This window comes from Hipposideros armiger, unplaced genomic scaffold, assembly GCF_001890085.2.
Source record: "Hipposideros armiger isolate ML-2016 unplaced genomic scaffold, ASM189008v1 scaffold_277, whole genome shotgun sequence".
NCBI lineage: Eukaryota > Metazoa > Chordata > Mammalia > Chiroptera > Hipposideridae > Hipposideros > Hipposideros armiger.
This window is the reverse complement of record NW_017731627.1, coordinates 1,725,624-1,752,930: the sequence shown is the minus strand read 5'-3', so window position 1 is coordinate 1,752,930 and position 27,307 is coordinate 1,725,624. Positions and strand designations below refer to the sequence as shown.

General features: G+C 51.9%; 1 protein-coding gene across 1 annotated transcript; it reads right to left on the bottom strand.

The window, feature by feature from the left end:
- Positions 1–406: 406 nt before the first annotated feature.
- On the bottom strand, positions 407–23,870 carry CTDSP2 (CTD small phosphatase 2). The gene is made up of 8 exons (XM_019657669.1): positions 23,446–23,870; positions 9,611–9,759; positions 7,970–8,008; positions 7,429–7,530; positions 6,787–6,843; positions 4,628–4,720; positions 4,310–4,495; positions 407–4,134 (listed from the first exon to the last, which is right to left on the bottom strand). The coding sequence occupies exons 1-8, from the start codon at positions 23,507–23,509 to the stop codon at positions 4,009–4,011; spliced, it is 816 nt and encodes a 271-aa protein (XP_019513214.1). The 5' UTR covers positions 23,510–23,870; the 3' UTR covers positions 407–4,008.
- Positions 23,871–27,307: the final 3,437 nt, after the last annotated feature.

Here is a 27,307-nt window from a genome sequence, read left to right as displayed (position 1 = left end):
CTCCTTGGGGGTCACACTTTGGTCCGATCAATATTTGAGTGCTTACTATGTGCCAGGAACCGTGCTGGGCTCTGAGTTTCAGGGACCCCAGTTGGGGACTATCAGTAAGGGGCACAAAAGAATGACGACTCCAAATCCCCTGGGGGTGCTGGTTCATCCCCAGAAGTCAATAGGACACCAAGCGTATGCTTATTAAGCACCTGGAGGGCAATGAAGTTGGTTCCACAGGGGGCCAGAGAAGAGCTAATGCAGCCTGATGTCTGGAACCTTGAGCAGAAGCCCAGTGCTGAGTCCGCAGGAGGTCTCCCAGCCATGGTACTGCAGCTTCATCACGACAGAAGGGGTTTTGAGGGAAAAAGGGTGCCCAGTAAGTGCCCAAATGAACAGCAGGGTCAGGAAGCAGCACCCATTCCTGGATGGGTTTTTTTAAACCCGCTTTATTAATTGTAAGTAATACAAATATTCCAAAAATATAAACAGACACTTAATGGCGTCCTACATTTCAAGTTTTTGAATACAACAAATTTATCAAACCATGAATCTGTAAGCAAGGTAGTCAGAACCCCATAGCCCAGTTACAGTGGGAAGCAGATCCCTAACCCTCCAAACGGTCTCTTGGAAAGTGGCACGACATGGAACATGTCAGACTTGGGATAACTACAAGCAAAGAAGCTCATGGGGCCCCAAGAGGGTCTGCTCCAGGGGCAGGCCCGACAGCATTAAAGGAATGGGGCAGCGAGCCAGACCTCTGCCTTCCCTCCCCTGCTTGAATGCAAGTATTTACCATTAAAAAAAAAAAAAAAAGGCAAAGGAAAACCGCATTTTACAAAGTGACTGAGGGCCAACAGTGGTCATGTAACCAACTGAAGACCTAAAGAGGAAGACAGGCTTACCTTCCTCAGATACTTGGCCTGGCTGAGACATGGGCCACAGGACAGCCTTACAAGGGGGCTGCCCTCCTGACTGAAGCCTCAGGAACAGGGCAGGGGCAGAAGAGAACGGCCTCCATTTCACAGGGAATGGAAGCCTTTAGATTTCCCATGCTTTTCAGCACAAAGAAGCTTCTGGGCCACTGTTCACAGAGGTGCGTTTATACACTTACAAAATGGTCAAAATCTTTGGGAGGCAAGAACTAAACGGGAGGTCCCAGGTTAACTGAAGGCAAATTGACTCAACCTCTCTGGAGTAAGGGACCCGTGGGCCTACAGAGTGTCCCCTCTACAATGTGCAGAGTGGGAACTCTTACCTGACCCTTTCCAAACTGGTCCTGTGTCCAAAGCTCCCCCTATGAGAGGGACACGAACATCAGGCTTTTGATTTAGAAGCCTAATCAGAGAGACACACTGTGTCCCTGAAGAGGCACCTTAAAGAACTGAACCTGGCAGGTGGGCAGATTCCTGGCATGGCTTGAATTGGTGCTGACCAGGCACGGGGGCCTATTGCCTCCCAAAGACCAGCCTCTAAAGGAAAAGGGCTGGCGGGGAGCCCTAGAACAGATCCTGGGGTGAAGTGGCTCCCTCCCAATCTCACCCTGCTCCCAAACTAAGTCTGGCCTGACTCCTTGCAGGAGCAGTTATCACTTGCCCCTAATACATGGAAGCCAGAATCCAGGCAGCGGTTGAGGCTGGCTCTGGTCTGCGTGGGTGGATGGTTTAGGTTTGGCCTCCTTGCTTCTCTAGGGGAAGTGGGAATGGCCTTTCTGTTGAGGAACTGCAGGTGGGCAGGGCAGGGTTCTGCAGGGAGTGAGGCCTGTAGAGCAGGGGCTTCATGCAGAGGCTGCAGGGACACCCCACCAAGCTATCCTGGGCTCTGGTCACAAGTCATTTAGAGCCTTGGACAGTCGATAGGGAAGGGGCTGGCACAGGCTTTTCCTTCACCCGGAGGAACACGGAGACCCAAGTGAGGGCAGAGGCCTAAGAACTGGGTCAGCTTAAGAGCCTCTATTGCTGAGGCAGAAAAGCTTGGCTGGGCCCGGATAGCAGATTTGGCCCAGGGGCCAACCCTTAGGCTGGGCCTTGGGATCGGAAGCTCCCATTTTCCCTTCAGGAGCCATTCCTGGCTAGCACCAGAGCCCGCTTCCCTCAACTGCAGCAGGACCCCGCGGGCACCAGGGAAGGATGCTGGGGGAAATGACCATGTGGGCTTTGGGGACTCTGTCCCATTTGTGTGACACCAAAAAAGACAGACAAGGCCTTACAACCTTGGACAAAGCAGGGACGTGGCCCCACGATGCCAGAGAAAGATGCCAGTCAGCCAGCTACCACCCAGAACACCGAGCTGATGCTCCCCAACCTGGTTTTCTTGAAAATGGTTAGTTCCTCAGGACGGGCCTAGTGTGAGGAAATTGAAAAGGATAATGGAGATGACTCCTGAGTGGGAGGTGTCCTCACACCTGAAGTGATGTACAAATGCTTTGTGACATCTGCCTCCAGGGAAAAGAGAAGATGGGATAGGAACTCCCTCTGGTCCAGGGGAAGGGGGGCAAGGAGGGAGGAAGGGAAGAGAGAGAACCCCACCCAGCCCCGGGGAAGCCATGATTAAGGCAGTGATGCTGAGGTGGGGCCCCCTTTAGGGGGGGCCCCTTGTGCTCCCAATTACAGCAGCACTTCCCCTTTTGTTTTCTATCCTAGGCAAACTTTGATTTTATGACTACTTTTTAAAGCATTCATTGTTAAGAAACTGAAAGCAAGAGACAACACACAAAGCACAGGTGTATGAAGCGTTCATCATACCTGTTACCAGAGGCAGGAGGCATGTGTGTTAGATGGCAAAGTAATGATAAGAATACCCACTCCCCCTCAGCCCAGGAAAAGCAGGAGTGCCTCTGAGGCCCTGGAGAGAAAAAGCGACAGCCAAGAAGGATGAAGGTGAAGCAGAGAGCGCTTGGCACAGGCCAGGTCCCGGGGGGAGACACACAGGAAAGGGCCCTGCCCAAGAAACAGGAGGGGCAGGTAGGGTGCGCCCTTCCTGGACTTTGGAACAAAAGTCCTTGCATCAGCACCAACAGAGAATCCCTGAAGAGCAGACTATGGACAGTCCCAAGCTCAGCTGATCTACATACAAGTCAAGGGGACACACACATTCATGGCTTTTAGGGTTTTCCTCTTCCCTGTATCCCCAGGGCCTCCCATGTTCACCTTAAGCCCAGGACTGAAGCTTTGTCAGAAACAAAACAGGCCCAACACTCCATGTTTAGAAAGAGAATTTTAAAACAGAGTCAAAAGAATGGAAATCAAGTTATCTGCTTTCTTCCACGGCAGGGAGAAGACCTCCTTCCCCATGGGTTCAAGACTATGGCTAGGTGGTGAGGAAGGCAGGCCTGGAGCCCGTGACAGGCACTCGGCTGGAGGCAAGTGCAGCCCTTGGGCTGAGGACTTGATGGCCACTGGGGATACCAGTTCTGGAAACAGGATTTCATCTTCCAGACATGTTGTCTATCTGTAGCAGCTGGCTGGAGAAAGGTTTCAGAAAGGAGTGTGTCTGGGGCACCCGAAGGCAACCTCTGACCCTTCCTTTCTCCTTGGCACAAGGCTTACAACACTGAGGAAAGGCCATGGGTTTGGCAACAGAGCCGTGAGTAGTCTTCATCCCTGCAGAGCTCAGTGGTTCTCAGGGTGGCTGGAGAGGAGACGGACTAACTTGGGGTGAGTTTTGACCTTTCAACTTCTTCGCCAACCTGAAACACTCATATCCTGGGGCCACAGTTCAAGGCCACACGGACACGGACACACAGACACGGACACACACATACAGACACACACATACTCTCTCTCTCTCTCTCTCACATCTCGGGAACCCAACTTCGGGAGCAGGCGGCTCGGGGTATCGTTGGTTTAACAACTGCCCGCTCAGCATCTAGCCTGTCCTAAAGCTCTTCCCCATCACTTCTGTTTCCAGGCCCCGTTTGGTGTGACGTTCCAGCTTCTGCTCCGTCTGTCAGGCTGATCGTAAAGGCACAGTGTAGGCAAGTCCCCTACTGGGATGGCTGTTGCTTGGAAGCAGGGAAGGCTAAGGGGCCCGCAGCTGCCCAAGGCTGGTGTAGACATCCTCTGCTCCGCTCAGCTCCTCAAAGATTGGGATCAGGTTCAGCAACTCGGTGTCTGCCATGTCATCAAACCAAGACTGTACAGGCACCTGGGGCGGGGAAAGGCAGCATAAATCTCCTGACTGCCGGTTCTTCCTTCCCTTGCCCAGACCCCTGGAGGCTGGCTGGGTCCACCTGCAGTGGTGTGCTCCTCTGGTCAAGCCCACAGTTCCCCCGCCCACTCTCTCCCAATCCCTGCAGCGTGGGCGTGTCTGGACCACTCACTGCATTCTCTGGATGGAAGATGTAAGAAGCAGGCGAGTTGTCCAGGATGAGGGTTTTCCTTAGGTCCCTGCCCAGGCGGCTGAGGTCCTTGACATAGCAGCCCTGGTGGAACACACAGGACTCGCGGAACAGGCGGGCCCGAAACACCCCACACCTGTCCAGCAGATCCGTCACAGGGTCGGCGTACTGGGAGAGGAGAAGATGCTTTTGTGTGGATGCAGTCCTGGCTCCCCAGTGGCATCCGGGGACCAGCAAGGAGCACCCCTGGAGCTGCCACCCCCCCCTCCCGGGCCTTTTCTCCCCTCCTGCCCCTGGTACCTTGGCCAGGCTGGCAGTGAAGAGAACACATTCAAACAGTTCCCCCATCCGTCTCAGGAACTCATCCACATAAGGCCTCTTGAGTACATACACCTGGGGAAAAGCAGAGCGGCTTACCGGAGGCATCCCTGTGAGGGTGGAGCCACTTACACAAAAAGCAACAAGTATAATAGTTTCAGACCTTACTCTGTCCAGACTCCCATACCTCAGCCTCTGGAACAGCCTGGCTGGAAGCCTTCTGCCCCACAGGCCAGCACACTAGCATCACCTCCTCACCAGGCTTCTGCTGCCTCGGTGGTCCCAGCCTTGACCCCACTCAGGAAGAAGCGCATACACCTACGTCCCGGGAGCCAACTGTTTCCGGCGGCGAACCATCAGCTGCCTCCAGAAACAAGTAATCAAGAATAGGCCTCACAGATGGAAACAGCCTATCCTGGATTACTTGAATCCAGCCACAGCCTCTGTGGGAGCTTCCTGTCCTTGGCTCTGGCAGGACAGTCTGTCCAGGTCACCATCAGGCAAGGTCGCAGATACTTCCTAAAACCTCACATCCTCACACAGCTTCTCTGACATCACCAGGGAGAAACGACTTTTCCCCTCAATGGCCGCAGACCGGACACACGGCTGCACCCACCCATTCTGTGCTTGCTCCTGCCCGGCACCCGTCACACTTGTGTCCACCTGTCATGATCTTGCACATTTTGGCCTAAGAAGACCCTAGGCTACATGTCCCTCATGGGTCTGCATTCTACAGCTTCCCTGACACCAGGCTCTTTCCCTCTCACCCAGCCTACACAGGCGCTACCAGAACCATTCCTTCCAAGCTCCTGTTAGCCACGTCACTCCCTGCTCGGACAGCATGTGCCTGCCATGGCTCTCCCTCCTGGAGCTGGCCTAAACTGACCACCAATCCAACTTCCTCTCAGCTTTGCAGCAGGAGCCCTCTGCTCCAGGTAGGACAACTTCTCCCTCTCTTCGCCATTTCTTCAACCTTGAATGCCCTCCCTCTTCCTGGCTCTTGATCCAGCTTGGCATCCCCTCATCACTCTTCGCTGAGAACTCGCTGTCTGCAGGCAGTGCCCCCCTCATTTTTATCTCATCCCTTTGTTATTACTCATGGCCCTCCTTCTAAACTAGGAGTTCACAGTGTATATTTGCCTGTTTGAAAACACGCCTGTCTTTCCCTGTGAGTTCAGTACATATCTACACCCTCAAGTGTGGCTATACAGGGCTGCTGCTAGGCAGAGACTAGGCTGTCCAAGGGCTAAGCCTGGCTCTGATCAGGGTCTGGGGCTGGGCCTGGCAGAGCACCACAGGTTGGGGGTGTGTGTGTGTGTATGCGCATGTGCTGGTGAAGAAAGCCTCTGCTGGATGCAGGACAGTGATGAAACCCACAGAAGCCTTTTAAACCCCATTTGCCTACAAGCAACTCTACTATTTAGCCTGGCCATGCAAGCAGGCGTCAGGGATACTGGGTCCCTGATGGTTCCTTACTCCAGGCCTGACGGTAGGCCTTCTGGGCAAGCCTTTTCAGTAAATGGTTTTTCACTATTAACACCACATGATCCTTAAGTCCAGACTGAGCAGGTTATACAGGGCATGATCTTATTTAGATTCAAATGCTCTTTACTTTGACAGGTATGCACTGAGCACTTACTGGGGCAGAAGCCAGTGTAGGGACCCAAGGGGAGGACAGTTGGACTAAGCTCCACAGAGGAGATGCCTGAGCTGGGGAGGAAGAAATTCTAAAACTAGATGGAGTAGGTAGGCATGGGGAGGAGAGAAAACAGCTAGTACTGGCTTCCTTGCCTAGAACAGGCAGAGAACCAACTATTCAGGGTTAGAGAGAATGTAATAAATTATATAATAGTGCGGGTTACACTGGGAGAGGCGGGGGTGGTGATCAATAAATGATAGCTATTACTATTATTCAATAATAATTTCAAACAGCTTGGCTGCAAAGAGGAAAAAGGTGACAGCTAGTGGGCGATGAAGGGCTGAATTTTTTTTAAGATGAGAAAACCTGGAGTGTGAAATGTCCCAATAACAAGGGAGAGGCTGAAGTTACAGGAAAGGGATCAACTGATGGGACATAAGCCCCGAGAAGAGCAGAGGACCCTGAGCCCTCTGGGCTGGGTGTGGCCTGGCAGGCAGCTCACCTGGTGAGTGGTCCCCTCAATCTCTACAGGCACTATGAAGTCGGCGTTGTTGATTGGCTGAAAAGAAGAAAAGTTAATGAAGTCAGAGAGGTGGGAAGAAGACAAGACGCCCCCTCCACACCCCAGTCCCTGACACAGCCACTGCACTGTCACCTGGGAGGGGTGGGGAGGAACAGATCTTAGAGACTCCAGGAAGTTCCTCCTAGCAGCCCACAAAGTGGTTCTTACCTCAGCACAGGGTGCTATATCCCCTTTGGTTTTCCCTCCTTACCACCACTCCAAATGCTCCATGAGCGGAGTGTTTCAGGGCCTTCTTGAATTAACAAACATCTTGATAAAATGGAGAGGGGCAACATCCAAGGCTGATTCAACCCCTCTTTAGGCCTGCCCTATACATAGCCCTGGCGGCTGTGTGACTGAGGGGCAGCTGCAGACTGTTGGTAGTGATTGGGGGGAGCAGGGCTTCCTACGCAACATTCCTTGGTGTGGTCTCAAGTTACGTGTGACACCAGCGTGGCCAAAATGCTGGGGGCCCGGCGGCCTCGTTCTGATCACTCTTCTATCATCAACTTTAGGCCACCTTAGCCAGGCTCCCAAGACAGCCCCAGACGGGTGCAGAAAGGGCTCCAGGTGTCGAGTTACCTTAAAAGAGCTATGCACAAGGGTTTCATCCAGGTCAATGACCACGCAGATCCTTCCTTGATCTTCTTCTGTCACCTCTGGGAGCAGGCAAGTCCCCGGGATCTAAAACCAGAGCCAGGCTGCTAAGATCTGCCACCAAGAAAGCCCAATTGTGCCCCTCAACAGAACTCTGGGAAGAGCTGGGCTCACCGAGGAGGTAGACTACCCCCCAATGTCAATCTAGGAGAGGTGCTACTTGAAGGCCAAGAGGTGAAAAAGAAGAGACAGAGTTGGTTCCTTAGCTTCCACCTCCCACTGGGACTATGAAGTGATCTGGACACTGGAGATAGGGGCCAGGGCCAGTGTGGGATGGACACCAGTTCTCCCCCAAAAATCTATGCCCTGCACATAGTGGGCCCTCAGCAAATTATCTGGGATAAATGGCTTCTCAGGACAGGGAGGTAGCCAGACAAGCACCAAGGAATGAGGGCATCACCCCATGAGTGAGCCGGGATCATGGGGTCTTGGGCTTCTGAGCACACACCTGGTCAGATTCACATACCTGATAAAACTGATACTGGAGACACTGGAGCAGGTCAGACTGGGGGAGAAAAGGAAACGGTCAGTGCCAGCCCACCAACACCTTTCCCGGCCTGTCCAAAGCCCACTGCTTCTGCCTCAGATCTGGAGGGTAATTTTGTCCCCAAGACCCCAGCCCCCTGGAAGGTCCTGATATGACAAAAATGACTTTTCTTAAGAAATGGGCAGGAAAGGCCAGAACTTCCTTTTCCACATTAGGCTGATGAGAGGTGGAGAAGGCAGTGTTCCTGTTCTTGGCTGCCACTGCCTCTCAGTTGGATAAACAGAGGAACAGGGATCTCAGGCAGGTGATGCAGGGACAGCGTCAGAGGCAGAACCAAAATCAGAACTCCTCACTGTAGTGATTTAGCCTCTGGCCCAGTCCTGGAACTAGACTTCTCTTGGAGAACGTGTATTTTCTATGCCCTCCCTGGGGGGGGGATCATGGATGGGTGGGGGGCCCTGAGCCCCTAACAAAACAGAAGTAAGCCAACACGAATCCACACTATGGGTCTCAAAATGGGCGGGGAGGTGGAGTGCAGAGAGGTCAGAATGGCTTCCCTGCCATTTGCTAATAATAAAAATGTTGTTATGGTTATAAAAATTAGTAAGCGCTCTTAATGGAAACCCCGAAGAAAAATTAAAATCCTAGCACTTAGAAAAAACAAATTGGCATTTTAGTGTATTTCCTTCAAGTTTGTTTTAGCAGTCTTCCCCCCAACCCCCGTAAAACATAATTTTGCATTCCGCTTTTGGGCTTAATGTTGCAACTCAATACTTGTTCATGTAATTGTGAACTCTTTGTAAAAATCAACTGCTTACTAATACTGTCATTTCGTACTTTAACTATTTCCCCCTATTGGGAAATGAAGTCATTTTTTTCCATTGATGTTCGTAGTTAGTCTGGTTTTGAGAGAGGGGAAGGACAGCGAGACCTTGGTGTTTTCGAAAGAAGTACCAATGGCACTGGGGTAGAGGGATTTTTTGGTCCGCACTGTCCCCACCCTGAAATGCCAGACACATCTACTGGTCACTGTGAGAATCAAAAACACTCACACATTCCGATGTCTCTCATAGGTACAGGGGAGAGAGCTGGAAGGGGTGATCAAGAGTGTGAAATAATTTCAATTCTTTGGTTGCCTGAAAATCAAGTGACTTGGAAGATAGGTTTGCATAGTATAAAACCAACACAGGATTTACAGCCAGAATGATCTGAGCTGGAACCCCGGCGCTACCGTTTATTAACCATCAACTCTTTGGGGGCTACACAAAGCCTCTGGCCTCAGTTTCCACATCTGTAAGTGGGAATCCTGTAACTCTTTGCAGGGCTGCTATATGGATCACATGAGACATGCGTGTAAAGCATTTTGCAGTTCCTGGAAACTGGAAGGATGTGGACTGCAGGGGCCTTCAGAAACCACAGGGGCATCCGGAAGGCCCACACCACAAATGGGAAGCAACAGAAAGATGAACCAACTATGGGTCCGTCAGAGGAAGAAGGGCTTCCTTTGAGCCGGAGATCTTTGTGACGTCAGGCAAGGCTGCTTGCCCACTTGCCATGGATGCAGGGACCCCCACTAGCAGCCCCCTCCCTGACGGCATCACACCACCCCGATCCAACTACCTTAGCAATGGTGTTGGCTTCCTCCTTGTATGCGGAGAGCTCAGTGGAGGAGCTTGATTGGCCAACATGCTGGGCACGAAAACAGCAGAAAAGGGCCTTGAAGATGTTACGTCCACGAGGCTTCTTAGGAGAGGACTTGGAGACCAGGCCTAGAGCAGAAGCAACGATGAGGCATTAACAGGGCATCTCTGTCCACAGGTAGCCCCCTGACCCCGGTGCCACATCCCCTCTAGTCTGTAAGCTCCACCTGGATACGTAGCACATGCTTGGTGAACGACCAGATACAGGCAACAGTGAATTGTACGTGTTTATTACAACATCTTCTCTCTAGAGCACAAACAGTAGGAATCCCCACTCTTTGGTTCAGGACATGAGCTGCAGAGAATTTGCTCTTCATTTTATGGTGGGGACACTCAAAGACGGGGCCAGGTACAGAACCCAGGTGTCGTCCTGCTCTGGTAGCAGCACACTGAGGATACCCTCAAAATTAATTCACAAAGACACAAATCCTCCCTAACACCCGTTCTCAGAAGGCTACCTATTCTAAACAAGGGAGTAACCCAGACCCCTTCCCTTCAAGTCAGTGGAGCTGCAGTTCTGTTCAGGGTCAGCTTCCCTAGATGCTGGGTCAGTGGCAGCAGAACTGAGCTCAGACTAGATACAGTATATTAGAGAACAAGAGCTACAGCCATCCTCTCTGTTCACACCCTGGTCTTCCCATACTCCAGCCACTTTCCTTAATATTCCCTCCCTCTAGTCTTAAACCACAGGCAGATTAAGGGACACACACGTGCAGCATCAGGTTCTAGGCTGATGTCTTTGCTTCCAGGCTACGGCTGCTTAGTCCTGCCTTGACAATTCGGCCTTTAGAAATACAAAGTCATTTTAATAGGAGGCTTAGCAAGGCAGCCCCAGAAAAGCCAAGCTGATACCAAAAGCTATGGGCATTACAGGATCAACCAGAAATGGACTTCAGAATACAGTATCTTTTTCAAGTTCCTTTCGTTTTTTAGATGAACTGTTGGCAATTGCTGAGCAAGAGTAGGAAGACATGATGGGTAGTGTGGCCAGGAGGTGGCACCACACCACCACTGCCAGAATGGTCCTCAGCCACAGGTCTCCTCTCCCCAGGCCTGGGCAGGAGATGGGCCTAAGGATTACACCTAACCCATTCCACTTTAAAGCATAGATAGGGTAAACTACTGTGAAGAAAAATAAACACCGGAAATGCCTTTCTTTGTGGAAAAAACAAACAACAACCCACAAACAGAAGGTAGCACTGAGGACACCTTTCCCTGTAAGAAGGGAAGGGCAAGGCAATGTGGTTGGTGGGGACACCCGGAAGCTCCCCTGCATCCCAGCCCTCGGAGTATGCATCGCACCACTGAGGCGGCCCTTGCAAAAGTGGTGATGGAAGTTATTTAACACCCAGTTACTGGGCTTGCCTATGCCCCTGGAGAGGAGAGAAAACCAAACTCTACCCACCCCCAGGACCAAGGGTGCGGAAATGGCCGATGATGAGCAGTCAAGTGGCGGTCAGCAGCACATCCCCGGACCTCGGACTCAGCTCTGACTCCACGGAAAGGCGGAGGGTTTCCTGAAGGTGCAGGCCAGGCACGCCTGGGGGGTGAATGGATCGGTCCACAGCGCTCGTCCCCTCCCCTCCCTGGGTTAGGCCAGATCCCTTAAAACTGGTATGGCCATTAGAAAATGATCAGGCCTCCTCAGCAACTAGCCAACTAACATTACCTGAGTATCACTCTTGAGCTTGGCCCCAGTAGAAGAACCAAGATTTCCAGGGACTGGAGATTTTGTCATGAAGGAAGAAGGTGCAGTAGGGACCTCCCGCAAGCCCATGTATCAAGGAGACAAACTTTAGAGCAGGCACAGCACTTAAAAGACAGCAGAATGAGAGCCTCCTTGGATTTTTCCTACTCTTCATAATCTATGCAGAAACCAGAGAGAAAGGACAGTTTCTCCACCTGCTTTGTATGGCCCACGTTCAATTCCAAGCTCAGAGACTCAAGCAGACGCTGAACACAAAGCTCCAAGACCAAAGCTGAATCATTGCTTTTCCTTTGGTTTACGGTTTCTTCACGCAGAACCACAATCAGAGGCTTAACCCGGGCACCGAGCCTTTCTTAAAAGGCCACACAGCCCAAGCCTTTCCTGAAGAGAGGCCGTCATGAATGCACTCAGCATCTTAGTGACAGATGCTGTGAAGGCTGAGTAATCTGAGAGGCAGGGAGGTTGAAAGGGGCAGCTGGCTGGGGCCAGAGAAGCCTCACTGGTGTCCACTGCGGGAGGCCCAGCAGGCAGAAGCGCTTCAGCCTTAGACAGAAAACTTGGTGGGGTGGGGTGGGGCTGGGGGCTCCTCAGCTTGGTTTGGACTCTGCAGGGGATGTGAGTCTTCTCAAAAACAATGTGACTAGGCAGCTCCCAGGCCTCAGAGACCACAAATGCCTTGACCTTGGGGGCAGGCACTCAGAGCAGAGCACAGAGCTGTCGTTCCTGGGGAGGGTACCCAGACCCATAACAGTAAGGTCAATACCCCAGACATCCCTCACTACCCCTTCCCTTGTTGGGGTCCCACTTCCTTCAATCCTTCCCCAGGCTGTCTGTCACCCTTACCTTTACAAACATTGCCACTGAGAATTCGTCAGGCAGCCTCCCGACGGCCTGCAAAGGCCTCAGTCTGTACATTCATCTGTGTAGTAGGTGCTCAATAACTGACTGGCTAAGTGAAAGACTCCAGGGGCCTCCAGGGCCTTTCACTTCTCCAGAGCCAGGACCTGTGGACGCTTTCACTGGTTTGCAACAGCCCAGAAGAGTCTGATACAGAAAAGGTGAGAAGAGGAAGGGAGGCTCTGAAGGAGCTGAGCACCCGAGGCAAGCGGCTTACCTCATTTAATCCTTCTCTACAAACCCGCCTGTAGGCACTAATCCCCCATTTTCCAGAAGGGAAGCTAAAGAGAGATTAAGTAACCTGCTCAAAGTTACGCAGGTAGTAGGACAGCAGAGCTGGGATTTGAACCCAGGTCTCCTTGAACCCAGAGCCAAGGCTCTTAACCACCACCCCATACAGCTCAGAGGCATCCCGTGCGTTTACTCCTGCAACAACTGGGAGGTTGTGGGGCACTCTCAAGGTTTCTTAGAAAGTTTGCTCTAGTCTTCTCTACGTGGGGCTGGTGAAGGATCAATTCAGATCCCCTTCTTTGCTTTCCTCTTGGGCAGGCCATGAAAGGTGCAAGGAGTACAACGGTACAAGATTCTGGGATTCCACTCCAGGGCTCAGCTCACCCACAGCCCAGCCCTGCACCTGCTCTGCCTGGCAGTTACCTCTGGGAGATCAAGGGGACAAAGCAGGAGGGGGAGGAGCTGGAGCCAGGAGCTTTGGTCCAAGACCTGCTTTGTTCAGTGGGTTTCAGGGTGAGGGGAAACACACACCAGAATGGGATCTGAAACTTATGTCAAAGAGCCTTTCAAAGGGCTCCTTTCAGCCAGCACTCAGCATTGTGTCCCTGACAGCCAGGTGCAGGCCACCCCTCACCCCTCCGTGTGTGATGGGGAGGGGTGCTGGCTCTCCTCCCCAGGAAGGGAACAACCAGCACAAGAAGGTTTATAGGCCTGTGGGGGGTTCACTGCACACAGTTTCCCCAAAAAGGGAAGGCAGGGTTTCAGTGGGTGCCATGTAGCCCCCAAACCAGCTGCTCTCCCTGCTCCAATCTCCTGCTACCTGCTTTGTGGACACCCAGCCCTCCTCTTCTGACCAGCTGCTGATGTGCATCTGCTCTCCCTGCTCCAAACATCTGGCTTGGGGCTGGATGTCCGAGAGGACCAGCACAGACCTAGTGGTGGGGAGCTCTGGCTTAACAAGAAAGTGTGCAGGTGACTGAAAACAGGGAAGCCAGGCCACCCCTCCAGCTGACTGCTGCAAGGCTTCCTACTGAGGCAGGTTGTGAAGAGAAGGGAGAACATGAGAGCTATCCCCTGGGCTGAGGTCCAGGCTCTGCCAGTTACTGACTCAGCCACATGGCCTCTTTGAGCCTTAGTTTCCTCATCATCCATTAATTGTAACAGCAAGATTTCACTCCTGATTGAAAAAATAAACAAAACTTACTGTCTTCACAGTAATGCACTGTGCAAACTAAAGCTAAATGTTGTACTCATTTTAACTAATTCTCTAAGGGGAGATGACCACTACATGGCCACACTGTGGGTCTTATTCCAAGAGGACAGCAACAGGAGATCAGGGGCCTTCCCAGCCCTGGCATGTGGTTGAAGCTCAAGAAAGAAGATGAAAGGTGTCAGAGGAACTCTGACCATGAGCAGGTTTCAAAAAGTCAACACAAGCCCCACACCTTCTCCCACATCCACTGCAAAAGTTGTTTTCCAGCTTGCAGGAAGCACCAGGTCGGGGCATTATTTGCCTTTGCCTCTTAAGAAGCTTGCATGTGCGCGCACACACGCACACACAGATGAAGACTGGCTCTGCCAGGACAACACTATTTTTAACCTTCTTCTGAAGGTCAGGTTCAGATATCACCGTTGCCAACAACACAGCTTCGTGTCCCAGCGAAGGAACTCCTCACACATCCGCCTGGGATTCGGCAGAAGGCAAGCTCTCGGGCTATTGGATTTTAACAAGCCCATTCATGTAGAAGGATGCCTTCTTAGTTCATCCCTCACAAGTACTTTTCTCTCCACCATCTCCCATCCCCTCACAGCAAAGGATTTTAGTCTGGCTATCACTATAAAATGGCCTCTCTGAGGGGGCCTCCCTCCCCTTAGCTATTGGAGAAAGGAGAGTATTTGGAGCATTTCCGGCCCTTCTTGGCCAGCTGCCTGGGCCTTGCAGCCAAGACACATCTGATTGGGGCTCCCCATGGAGAGGAGTCCTCCCAGGTCCTCAGCAAGGGGCATCTGTGACTTGGCTAAAGACAGGCCCTAAAGTGCCAGGTGGATGGTAGGGCTCTTGGACCAGCAGGTGAGTCGGCAGGGAAACAAGAGGGTGAGAGATGCCTAGACATCCCCCCACAGAAAAGCCTGAAAATGATGGGGAGGGTGTACTAGTTTCCACAACGCCCAAATGCTGACACTGTTCTTTTCAGATAACAGGGCAGGCAGGGCCTCACCCAGCTCAGCACCAACCCGTTCCCAAAGTTCCAAAGAGCAGCTGTGAATCTAATGGCATGGACCTTCCCCCCCCCCCCCCCCAAAAAGGATTTATTTGGGAAAAAGGATTGCATTCCAGTACGTGCAGCCATGGTGAGCCACGTGCACAAAGAGAGAGCAAGAAGAATAGCGAGGACTTTTTTTTTTTTTAAAGATTTTATTGGGGAATCGGGGGAGGGGAACAGACAAGTTGCTGTCCTTTTGTTCTTTAGTCTAGTTGTGGAGGACGTTGCTTCACTGGCCCATGTTGGTATTATCACTGCGCTCTTCCCGGCTGAGGCAGTTGCTCGCCGGCCACTGGACGGTCGCTCATGATGGCTCACGGCAGCTCACGAAAGCTCACACCCGCTGCTGGCCAGCCCCACAGCAGTCTATGCTGTCACCAGTGACTCACGGCAGCCCAGCTCCAGGTCGAGCTGTTGTTCACCATCTTGGCTGTAGAGGGCGCGGCGTCACTGGCCCTCATATGTGGGATCTGAACCGGGGCCCTGCTGCTCAGAGCTGGCGTCCCAAGCCAACTCCTAACCAATGAGCCTTAGTTCGGCCGGCCCAGGAAGGACTTTTAAAAAGTCGTTGTAACCATGTTGTTTGGCTCACACAAGCATGTTCTACATTAGTGCCTTCCCTGCAGCCAGCATCTGGGCCATCCTATCTAGAGAGAGGTCTCCCTACCTATGTATAAGTCTCCACTAGTTTCCCTCCCCTGGGCAGGAGGGCTCCCTGCATCTTTCTCCCTTCTAAGAAAGGAGAATTTTCAGTCCTGGGTCCTTGATGCCACTTGTGGGGTGAGGGTCGCAGGAGGCACTGGCTACCTTGCCTCCTGCCCTTTCCCTGCCCACTTTAGCCATCTAGTCACTAACTTCAACATAGGGCTTCAACTTTAGGGAACTTCCCTCAAGGAGGACTCAGTTTTGGGACCAAGGGATTTCTGACAACTTTTAAAACATGATCAACATACTCTATCAATTTCAGAATCAGCCTTTAAAAGAGTTATTGCCAAAACACACTCCTGGCCAGCTCTAACATACTTTAAAAGCATGCTGAAGTAGAGGTGAGGTTCCCAGAAGCAGCAGCTGGTCCTGGACCACAAAGGGAGGAGCCAGTTCCTCAGAGATGTGTCAGCAGCGGGCTCAGCCCCCAGCACCAGCAGGGACAGACCTCAGATACCATCCAGGAACACCCAAAGGGCCGGATCCCCCCCCCCCGCCTCAGCAGGAGGCCTTACCCCACTGCAGCGCCAGCTAGGGCAGTGATGTCATCACGGGGGTCTGGAAGCCATAGTTGCCCACCTTGAGCCTCCCTCTTCCCTTACGGAGGTACTGAGCAAGCCCCTGTGGGAAGCTGCGAGGCTAAGAGAAACCTCCCTAGCAGGACACAAACACCCTCTTGGTAGCTGTTTCAGCCCCTGCCTTGGCTCTCTGCCCCTGATTTCTGGAAAGCTTGGATTTGGTGGAAGACTAAAGAATCCAGTGCCTCTTTCTTTTCCCTCCAGCTATGGAAGCCTGCTTCGGGTGATACATGCATGAGAGTGAGACGGAGAAAGACGAGCAAAGGCACAGGACAAAGCCAGGGACCCTTAACCATCTCTCCTCTGACCAATATACGGACAATACAGTGATTTACACGTTACCACAGACTTGGCTTTAAATTCTGGCTCTGCCACGTATAACGCGTGTGGCCTTGGGCCTCAGTTTCTTTATCTTTAAAATGGGAAGACTAACATTACCTATTTCACAGAGTTATGAAAATTACAAGGAGCTTAGGGTGTATCCTGGCCCTAGTAAATGCTCAGTGTCAGCTGCTAGTCATTAAGTACAAAGCACTTTCATACCCTTATCTCAGTCTCAATCTCAAAATGTGCACATAGAAAGAGGCCATAGAGATTTATTTCTTTCCATTCCAGAGGCCACACAGAGGTGCCAGGGCCAACCCCAGGAAATGGCCTTTCAGGGACCCCACAAAAACCGATCATAGTCTCTCTCACTCTTACACACACACACACACACACACACACACAGACACACACACACATTGAGATTGGCCAACCAGTTCCTTCCTTCCTTCCTCTCATGGCTGGCCTCTGTAGGAGGCCTGGAGGGAGTCAGCTAGGGAAGGACTGCCAGGGAGGGAGTCTGTCCCACAGGGACACTTATCTGCTCCTCCCACACCCCTTAGCTTCGTGTGTGGGACCAGCCAACCGGCATAGATGTGTCCACCTGGAGAGCACTGAAGCTAGAAGTCAGGAAACCTGACTCTTGCCCCACTTCAGTCTCAAACAGCTTCAGGGTCTTGCCTAAGGCACAATTTCTCTGAGGTTGTTTCCTCGCAGATCAATTGGGAAAGGTCTACACCCTTACAAGGTGGCTTCAGCTCACCTGAAGCTTGAACTCAAAGGCACTCTAAGTGGAATGCACAATGCCAAGGAGAGGCAGTGTGGGTCATGGTCAAGGCTTGATTCCAGAGCCCGAGTCCTGGCTGCACTAACCAGCCACGTTCACTTGCACAAGGTGCTTCAGTTCTCTCAGCCGAGATTTTTCTTATCTGTCCAGTGGGGATAATTCCTATCTCACAAGGACATTGTGAGCATAAAGTGAGATAGTAGATATAAAATGCTAGGAACAGTGCCTGGCCCATTGTAAGTACTCTATGTTGTCGGTGATCATTACTGGGAAAGCGAGGATCAATACTCTGTCCATTCCCACTGAGAAAATTTTAGGACTCCCCTCTAGGAGCCACAGGATCTTTAACAAACAGCAAAACTGGATCCCTCCAGGGGACTCTTCCTGTTCAGGGCTAAACAGGCAGTTGGGGCCACTGCTGTGATTAGCTGGCTCATCTCCAGGGACACCTGTCAGAATCACAGGGAGCACTTGGAACAGGAGCACGCTCGGCCCACCTGCTCATGCTCTGATTCAGTAGGACCCGGTGGTGTCCGTATTTTTAGTGTCACAGGAGATTCTGAAGTTGTGTCCTTGGCTAAAAGTCAATGTCTAAAGGTTGCCAGGGGTCTCTGACTGGAGAGTGATTCAGCCAGAGTCCCTTTGGCCCCTTCCCCCTACCATATCTCACTGGTCCAGTTCTCTCTGCAGGTCTCAGAGGACTTGTGCCCCAGGGCCTGGTTTTCCTTTCTAGGGGCACTTGCTCTATTCCATCACCTAATCAAAAGATCCAAGCCTGCTGTCTCTTCCTGCAGGCCCCTGTTCCAGTGAAGGAGGGGCCCTAGCTATGGAAACGGAAGAGCTGGGATCTACCATCCGCTTCCTGTTATGCAATTTGAACTTGCTCATGAATCTGCTTGGCTCTCACTGGGGTCGGGGCCACATTTGTTCCCTGAGAACAGTGCAGGTGGGAAAGAGCAAATTCTACAGGATGCAAAAGCTACTCATATGTCAAGAGATTAAAAAGTCTGATCGGGAGCAGGGGAACTAGGAGCACCCGGGAAGGGAAAGGAAATGTCAGGAGGTCCACTCAGAGATCAGGTTCAAGGCTGATGAATAAAACAGGACATTCGTACCTCCTGCCCAGAGGGAGGCTGCGTGCTCGCTGGAGTTCCCATTCTGTAGGCACAGATCTAGTGCAGGCACACTCAGGGCTGAAGGGCCAGGCCCTATGCTGGACAAAGAAACTCTGTGCTAGTTGGCGTCTGGTCCAGAGAGGATTCCAGTTCTAAGTCAACTTCACTTTAATTTCCACTAGTTCCTTCATAAGATTTGCATGTTAATGAGCTCATCTGCATCCCAGTTGGGAACTATTCTTCCATTTCAGAAGAGGGAGGGAATTATGTCAGGGCCACACCCAATCCCAAGTCCCCAAGACAAGTGAGTTAATTCTGTGCTTCAGTAGCTGGCCGGCCTGAGACAGGATGAAAAGCAGTTTAGTGCTGCTTTTGTGCTTTCTCAGTGTTGTACCCCAAAACCACGGCAGCAAAGACATAGCTTTAAGAACATCTATTTCTTTTTTAAGAACATCTTTTTCAAAACCCCAGTTTTTTTTCTCTTCTTGATATTAGAATTCCCTAAGAGAAATCTGAATCTCACTGGGTTCATTAACTCTCAAAGCAAATGGAGAGGGTAAGAAAAATGCAGCACACAGTTGTGTCAAGTCTTCATTATATTCATTTCTGAGAGGCCAACTGCTTAGGTTTAGACTCCAGAGGCTCTTCATAGGTGGTGCATGGCTCCCTGGCCTTGTCCCAGCCCCAGATGCCTAGGCGCCAGGCAGAACTGCAAAAGCTCCCAGGCACATGCTACTCACATTAGGGCAGAGAAAATCCTACCCCAAGTCACACTGGCACAAAGAAGGGGTCTGTACAGCTTGCTGTTTGTAAGCCTCGAGGTTGATCCTCCCAGAAGGCCCAAGCCCCCACATCAGTGTCCCCTCTGACCCCTGGCCACCTGTCTATAACAATAAAACCCACATGACTGCATGCTGTTTGCACTGTGTCCTGGGGGAATGGAGGAGGCACCAAGAAGTAGTGGTCTAGCTGTGTAAAAAAGGATATTAACATTATCAACCATATACTAAATACCAGGCATTACAGAAGTGTAGATATCCTACTCACATATAAGTCACTCAGAATACTAAATGATCTCTCAAGTCTCATTGCGACTAGGGAAAGCAAGGATTTGCATCCAGGCCTGAAGCAACCAATTTTACTCCTGGAAGAATTCTTTGAAGTAACAATAAACACTATAACCCCTGTAGCTGCCTCCCCCCACCCCAAGATGGGAATAAAGACAATACTCCAAATTACCCAAAAGCTAGCAGGGAGAAAGCTGAGGAGGAAGAAAAAGGAATGTTATTTGTATAAACTATGTACATAATTACACATTGTCTTTCTTTCCATGCTTAGTTACAGAACACTTCTATACACTTCTATTAATTCTTCACAGAAATGCTGGGAGCATCAAGAGCATCAATTCACCTTGGCTAGAAATGTGACTTCTGTAGTATTTACCATTTTAACAAAATCTATAACCATAAGGGACTTGGAAGGTCCCCACAGAGAAGAAAGGGGACCTTTCTCTCACCCAGTTTCTTGAAGACCCCTGTAGTCGAGAAGGGAGGAGACAGGACCACCACCCCCTCTGCCATCTAAGGGGGCCGTTTTTCACAGCAGTTCCTAAGTCCTGCTCAGTTGAAAGTTCTATAAGTCAAACTCAGCAGCAGAACTGCAAACTCCCCGCCACAGGATGTTAGGCATTTCAAACTGTTGCTGAGTTAGCAGCACTCCCTTGAGCAAACACAAGCTCAAGTCACCACACAGGCCCCTACCCCACTCCAAGATGGGGGAAGGGGGGCTCCAAAGGAGACAGAGGAGGGAGCCTCAGTCAGCCACAAAAAGCCCAAGGCTGAGACTGGGGAAGGAGGGAGAAGAACCAGTGGGACAGGAGGAGCCAGCTACAAATAGGTATCCTGGACCCACACGGAGCAGCAGTTAAGGAAGAAAGCCCCACCAAGATTCAGTCTAAGCTTTTCAAGTTAAGGGCCTAGCTACAACTACAGTGAAAGGTGTCTGATCTTTTTCATGAGAGAATAAGGCAGAATTTCTCCCTCTGGGGAGAAAGCAAGAGCTAGAGAAACTTGCCACCATCCTAATTCTGAGGGATGGTCAGCTAAGACAACCTATTCAGTTCCACATGTGAGGAGGCAACCCCAAGCATCATGACCCTCCCTGAAAGGAAGGGGCACCGGGTCTCATGGAAAACAAAAAAAGGTCCAAATGTTCCCAAAGGGCCTATGGGTCACTTTGAGTTCTGGAAGAGGCAGCCTCCACCCTCTCATTTCACACTGGGATGTTGGGGGGTGGGGGGTAGGGGGGGGGCCTGTTTCCTTGGCTTTCCCTGCCTAACCCTCAAAGCCTATGGCATAACCTCCCAGAAGTGAGGTGACACCTTTGTATGGGGCTAGAATAAATGGCCATTCTCTGACCAAACAGATATTAACTTTTCTTTTTTACTTTTGATATTACATACAACCCTGTCCTTGCTGCACCAGGAAGCCATTTCACCCATCTGTCTGGGAAGATGATCCAATTTTGGTCCTTTTATCATCAGTGCTTTCAGCAACTTTCTTCTACTTCCCCTACTGTAATTACTTTTGAATCATCAACACACCCAGTCAGCCTTAAAGCTCCGAGAACAGAATACTAAAAAAGGGGGAAAAAAAACCCCAAAAAACCTTCAATGCCAACAACTTGACTAAAAAACACTCAAGCTAGGAACAATTTGGTGTTTTTTTTGTTTTGTTTTGGTAGAAATTTACTTATTTATAAACTGCCTCACACTCCTTCCTTGTTTTCCAAAGGGAGGAAGGCCTAGAGACTGGGTGCTGTGGAGAGTGGGGAGGGCAAGAAACTCCTAAAGGAGCTAATTAAAACATTTGCTTCCCCACCTCCCCCCGCAACTTTTTTTCCCTTTCGTAAGGATGTAGGATTTGTTTGTCAATGATAAGGGGCTCAGAAAGTTGGCCTGCTGGTTGCTGGGTGCCCAAAGCAGCCTTGGAAGAAAGTATGCCTTTTCTGGAATGCAATCAAATTACATGGGGAGAGAGAGACCCATGGCTGCTGGCTTAAGAATTCAGATTCTTAAAAAAGGAAATGAAAAATGTTAAATCCAAGAAAACCCAACCAGCATCAACAACTGAACACTGTCAAGAAGCCAGATGCTTTGCTTTTTGCTATCACCTACTCTTTTCCCTGCCATTTGCCCTGTTGATGAACCACCCAGCTCTTATTTGTAAGATGCCCTTTCAGCAGTCCAACTTTCCCTCATTCCAGGTGTGGTGCCCTCACCGGGGAAAGGCACCCTCGAGGGCGCCTACCCAAAGGGAGGACCTGAATGGGGAAGCACAGGGTTCTTCCCTGTTCTCATCAACACTGCCCCCTCTGGAATCCTTCAACACCCACATTTTTTCAGCTCTGGCTAGCTCTTGGAGTCCTTTCCTGGGGTGAGGTTGGGAAGAGAGTGCATGTCAGAAGTGAAGTTAGCAATACCTAAAGCCTCCCTTCTTCAGCCCTCAGCACAGCTAAGCAGCCCGCAGAGGAGTGAAGCTGCAGCCTGGGTCCCACAGCCTGGTTAGTGATGCAGCCAGGGGCTTTTGCGGGAGGGAGGAGGAGGGAATCTGAGTAGGCAAGGCTCTCCCCCCACCTCCTCAGAACAGACTTATTTAAAGAAGGGCCAGTGATGCAGGAGGCATACACTGCCCCCTACCCCAGAAACTGGGGAAAGACTGACACCACCAGCCCTGCTTCTTTGCCCCTAGGCAAGTTGAGGAGCTCCTTGGGACGGGGAACCCCAGGAATAAGTGATCTGATAATTAATGTTGCCAAATAGGGGCATGTGGGGCAACACCAAGGCCCTGCAGCTGGGCCCCAACAGGTTCCAGGCCTTAAACTGTTCAACTGCAGCACTCGCCCTTTTCACCCAGTTCTGAGGGATCCAGGGAAGTGCAGGAACGCTCCGAATTTGGTCTCCCCAGCCTCCGGGCCAGGTGGCCCCAGTCCGGGAAGTTCTCCAGGAAAAAAAAACGACGTTACTCCTTACTCTCCGTGTAAATTCTCTCCGCTATTTTAGACACATTCCTCAAGGCCCTAAGAGGAACGTGGGGGAGGGGAAGTTTCGTGGCCTCCACCGTGACCAAACTCAGAGAGATCCCACCCTGGAGCCCCAACCTTTCCCCGCCCCGGGAAAGGCCTCAGCCTCATCCCGCTCCGGTCCCCAAGGCCACCCCAGAAAGGGCCCGCCACCCCCTTCGCGTCTCCACCTGACCCTCAGGAAGGCGGGGGCCGCGAGCTGCTGCCCACGGGGAACTCGCACTTTTTCGCTGCGCGATTCAGAAACATGCCGGGTCTGATGCCATCCCGCGAATTATGTAACCAGGGACACCGCTCCCGGGCTAAACAAACGCGGCTCTGTGTGCAGTCGCGGGCCCGGGGAAGCACACCGGGGCAGGGAGGGGCTCCGGCCGGGCCTCGGGGTCAGAAGGGTTTGCTCAGCAAAAGCGGCAGGAGGCGGCTGGCCCCTGCACCGCCGAGGTCCCAGGCCGAGCGCCCCGCGGCGGGCGGGATAGGTCGCGTCGGTCAGGGCTCTGCCCCTCCCCCACCGCGGCCGCCCCCGCCTCCGGGCGGTGAACTTGGTCCCAAGTCCCGCCGGACGCCGTCACCGCCCGCTGCCAGGACGACCTCGGGCTTGGGGGGAGGGGGGGCAGGAAGTGCTGGACTCCAATCGCGGCTCCATTCCAGCTCGGGACCCTTCCGTCCCCCTCCCCAACCCTCAACCCACGGTCCTGGGGCAGCCGCGCGCTGTGGTGCGGTAAAGTGATGACCCCACCCCCCAACTCTGGAGGAAACAGACGCGGGTGGACTCGTGCTTGCAGCGCTACCCCTCAGTCTCTTTGCCCGGGGGGAGGGGGTGCGGGACGGGGTGACAGCTGCGCGAATGATGCCCCTCCCCCTCCGGTGCCGCGAGCCTGGGCCCCGCGCAGCCCCCACGCGGGTCTGTGTGCAGACCCGGACGCGAGGGCGGATGGACTAGGGGGTACGGTCGGAATCGCCAACTCTGAGCCCCGGGAGATCAGGGGCCGAGACTCGGGTTCGGGGCCGTGTTAGCCCCCTCCCCGCCTGGGGGCGACGCAAAGTTTTGGGAAGTTGCTGCCCTTACCTTGCTTGGTGAGCACCAGGGCGTCTTCCCTCCGCGCCTGGGTGATGATGGAGCCGTGTTCCATCTAACAATCCCGCGGGCCCGGGCTGGCTGGGCGGGAGGACGGGCAGGCGCGCAGGCTGGGCTGGGCTGGGGGGCCTGGGCGGGGGCCCGCTCCGGCTCCGGCTCCAGAGACTCGGACTCCCACAGCTGTTCACATCCCTGCTCTCGTTTCCTCCCTGGGCTGGGAAGGGAGGCAGCCTATACCGAGAGCGGGCGGCCGGGGCAGCAGCTCCACCGGGTGCCCCCGGCCCCGATCCCCCGGCGGCAGCTCCGGGCTCCTCAGTTTGGGTCCAACATGGAGAATCCGGAGCGAAAACAAGAGGAGGAAATGGGACACGGGGCGGTTTCCAGGCTCCCCCCTCCCCTCCGTACTCCAGATAAACAACCCGCGGCTGCAGCGCCCACCCCCGCGCGCCTCCCGGCTCTGGACCCGGCCTCTCCACCGCCCTTCGGCGTCTCCCGTTGCGAAACACTGTCCTACGCCACGGAACCCTCCACCAGCTAGCGGATGGGGCTTCGGAAGATCCCGAGCTTTGCTATTTTGTTACGGAAAAAGCGAATCCCCGAGGGGGGTAGGGTGGCGGGCGGGCAGGCTGGCAGGGGAGACTTGAAACCGCTCCGGCGCTCCGATTGGCCCTCTTGGAGAAAAGGGGCGTGGCCCCTCCTTACTATGCGGTGCGAGGACCCAACAACATTCCAGTCGCTACGGCCACGCCCCCGGGACACTCCCCCTTCGCCCGGCAGCGGCCTCCCAGTCTCCTCGGCCACACCCCCTTCCCAACTACTTAAAAGGACACTCCAAAGCTCACGTTTCCCTACTCTGTGCTAGGCTGTTCCGGTTTGTTCTTTTCTGCCCGGGTAACCAGGGAAAGCCGCGAAGCCTAACCCAGGTCGGGCCTTGATGAGAGGATTACGGGTAGTTTTTTTACTTCCTGCTTGTGAGCCCACTATTTCACATAAAAGAGTACGACCATAGAATCTAGAAAGAGATGAAGGCGGACGCAGGATTCCAGAGTATCAGAGCTGGAACTGACCTCGTGATATCTGACCCCTAACACTTCAAATGAGACAAGAGGTGCAGGGCTTTGCTCAAAGCCATTCATTTATTCCCATGTGGGGCTTACCGCTTCTTCTGCTCCTCCTAACCCTGCCCTCTTCACCCCCCTTGCCCGTATGGTCCCAGCCTCAGTTTAAATGGATGGCGGTCTCTAAGGGAAGAGCTTCAGCTCTGTGGACTCTTGCTGGCCTCCGTCCTTGCTCTTAGGCCCCAGGCACCTTACGCTGGCATAGCTCCTGGACCCTCATGAGCCTCCTGCCGAAGACTAGCTGAGAAATATTCATTTGTTCCCAAGAAGTGAGAGCTCCACAAAGGCCAGTAGAAGCTCAATATCAGGTCTTTTGCAGTGAGCTACGTCTGTCCACAGGCGACGTGGACTACCTTGGAAAGAAGGGAGCTGTTCAACTCAAGGCTGGCAAGAGTGATGTAGAGTGAGATTGCACTGGGTGACTTTTGAGCTGCTTCCAAACCTAATAGTCTATGATTCAATGGAACTCACCCTGCCAAGGAAGGAGCTTCCAGGAAGATCAAGACTTATCTGGTCTGGGGGGGGGCGGGCGGAGTGGAGGCAGCTGATGTCCTTCCTGCTGCAGTTTCCACTGCCCAACATGCACCTAGTCTCACTGGGGGTCAGAGGGACAAGTAGGTCACACCTTAATTTGCTTGGTTAAGTTAACTGTCAAATACCTGCTCCCCATAGTCCCTCCTTCATGAGGACAGGTGAGGTGTGTGTACATGCCTGTGTGCCTTAACAGTGCTGATGGGTGCCTTTTCCTTCTGTTCCCACACATACATACACAAAACCTTTTTACATAACACCATTTTAATGGAAATGCTGTTTTTCCAAAAAGAGAGTAGCTGTTACAAAAGATCTGAATGATGCTTATGTAACTTTAAACACTGAGTTTGGGTAGATTCTAATTCATTGACAGAAGGTGATAGGGAGGAGTTCTCACAGATTTACTTCCCATCATTATCAAAAGATCATTAAAACAATAGGATTATTAAAGTAAATCTTCAATAGTTGAGTTGCTAGGGGGCCTTTTGGGCTCTGCCCCCTCACTCTTGCAAGGTAGCTCCGTTGCAATGGGAGGAGGAGTGCAGGCAGGAGCTGAGGGCTGAAGATTCAGGGGGACCTGCTACCCCCAGCTCTGAAGTATTAGGCAGGACACTTCACCTCTCTACAATTACATTTCCTCATCTATAGAGGCAATCCCTCCCCATTTATAGTTTACAAAGTACTTTCACATACATTATCTGTTTCATTTGATCTCTTCATTGGGGTTCACAGAGCAGATATGTTCATTTTGTAGATGAGGCAACAGAGTCTGGAAAGGTTAATGGACTCACCTAAGGTCTCACAGCTTGTTCAGAAGAGGAGGCAGGACCAGAAGTAGCCTTTAGACTTTACTACTAAACTCTTGACACTTTACCATAGTTCCTTTCCTATCTATAGGTTGGAGGATATACTAGAACCTAGTTTCTGTCTTTTCTTGCTAAGAACTCTGACTGCATCACCTCCTCTGGGAAGCCCTCTTAGATACTCACTCTCATGTCAGGGCCTTATAGCCTCTTACATACTCTCTCAGAGCACTTAGCATTGTGTCTTGCAACTATTAGTTTGCTTATTGGCTTCCCAACCAGAAGATGGATGGACACTAGGGACTGTAGTATTCATTATTGGGTCTCTTGTACCTAGCATAGTGCCTGACACACAGCAGGCAGACTTTATGTGTTTGCTATCTGAGTACTGACTCTGACTTAACCAGTGTTTTTTTGACCAGGGGTTCAGTGACCCACAGCAAGAAACATTTTACGTCGTGAGATAACTGAAACAGTTTCATGGCAACAATACTTATTCTTGCCATGTGCATGCACCCTGATATTTTTTATTGTATTTTATTTCATTTTTCAAGGTGCTGGCCATAACCCTCTAAATTGTTTCATGACTCACCTCCAGGTTGTAACCTATAGTTGGAACAACACTGCTTTCATCTCTTGTCTGCTGTGGACATCTATGTGTAGGGCTCTAGATGTTCCTGAAAGGTGCAGAGGAGATGGCCTTCGAGTGCCTCTTGCTTTGAGGTTCATAAATAACCTCTTGCCTCTAGGCCCTGGGCCAGTTGCTGGCTGTGTGACTTTGGGTAGGCTGTTTAATTAGGTTTAAGGGTGATAGCTGAAGCCAGGGCTCTCTAGGCCTAACAGCTCTCCCAAGAAAAAGCTACAGACTCTGTTTTGTCACCTGTCGGCTCCATCCTTTTACCTTACCTGTACCTCAATTGGAAGGTTGGTGAGAGGCAATTTGGAAACAGCAGCGCTCCCCCACCCCCACCCCTGCCCCAAATCCAGTGCAAGCAGTAGGGTAGTGAGGGTGGGCCTCAAAAGAGCGGCAGTCCCTGTCTGTCTCCCATGACGACTCGTGTTGGATTGGGTGTTCCCGAGCCAAGTTTTGGGAAAGGGAAACAGAGCTGGAGGAGCTTCCTCTGTGGGGAGGTATGCTTGCTCCAGAACCCTAATCCTTTCTCCACAGAAAATAAACATGGGGTTGGGCCTAGGGAGACCTTTCATGACCCTCTGATGTCATTGAAATGTTCCATTTAATTTTTTTTCTTATTTTTATTACAAACGGAACACATCCATTTTCTTGCTTTCTCTGATTATTCCCAGTTTCACTTCTGTTTTGTATTGTAACTGGGAAGGTGGGGTCTCAGTACAAGGGTTCCGGAGCCCTGTGCCCTCCTGTCACGAGGCTTGTACGATCCC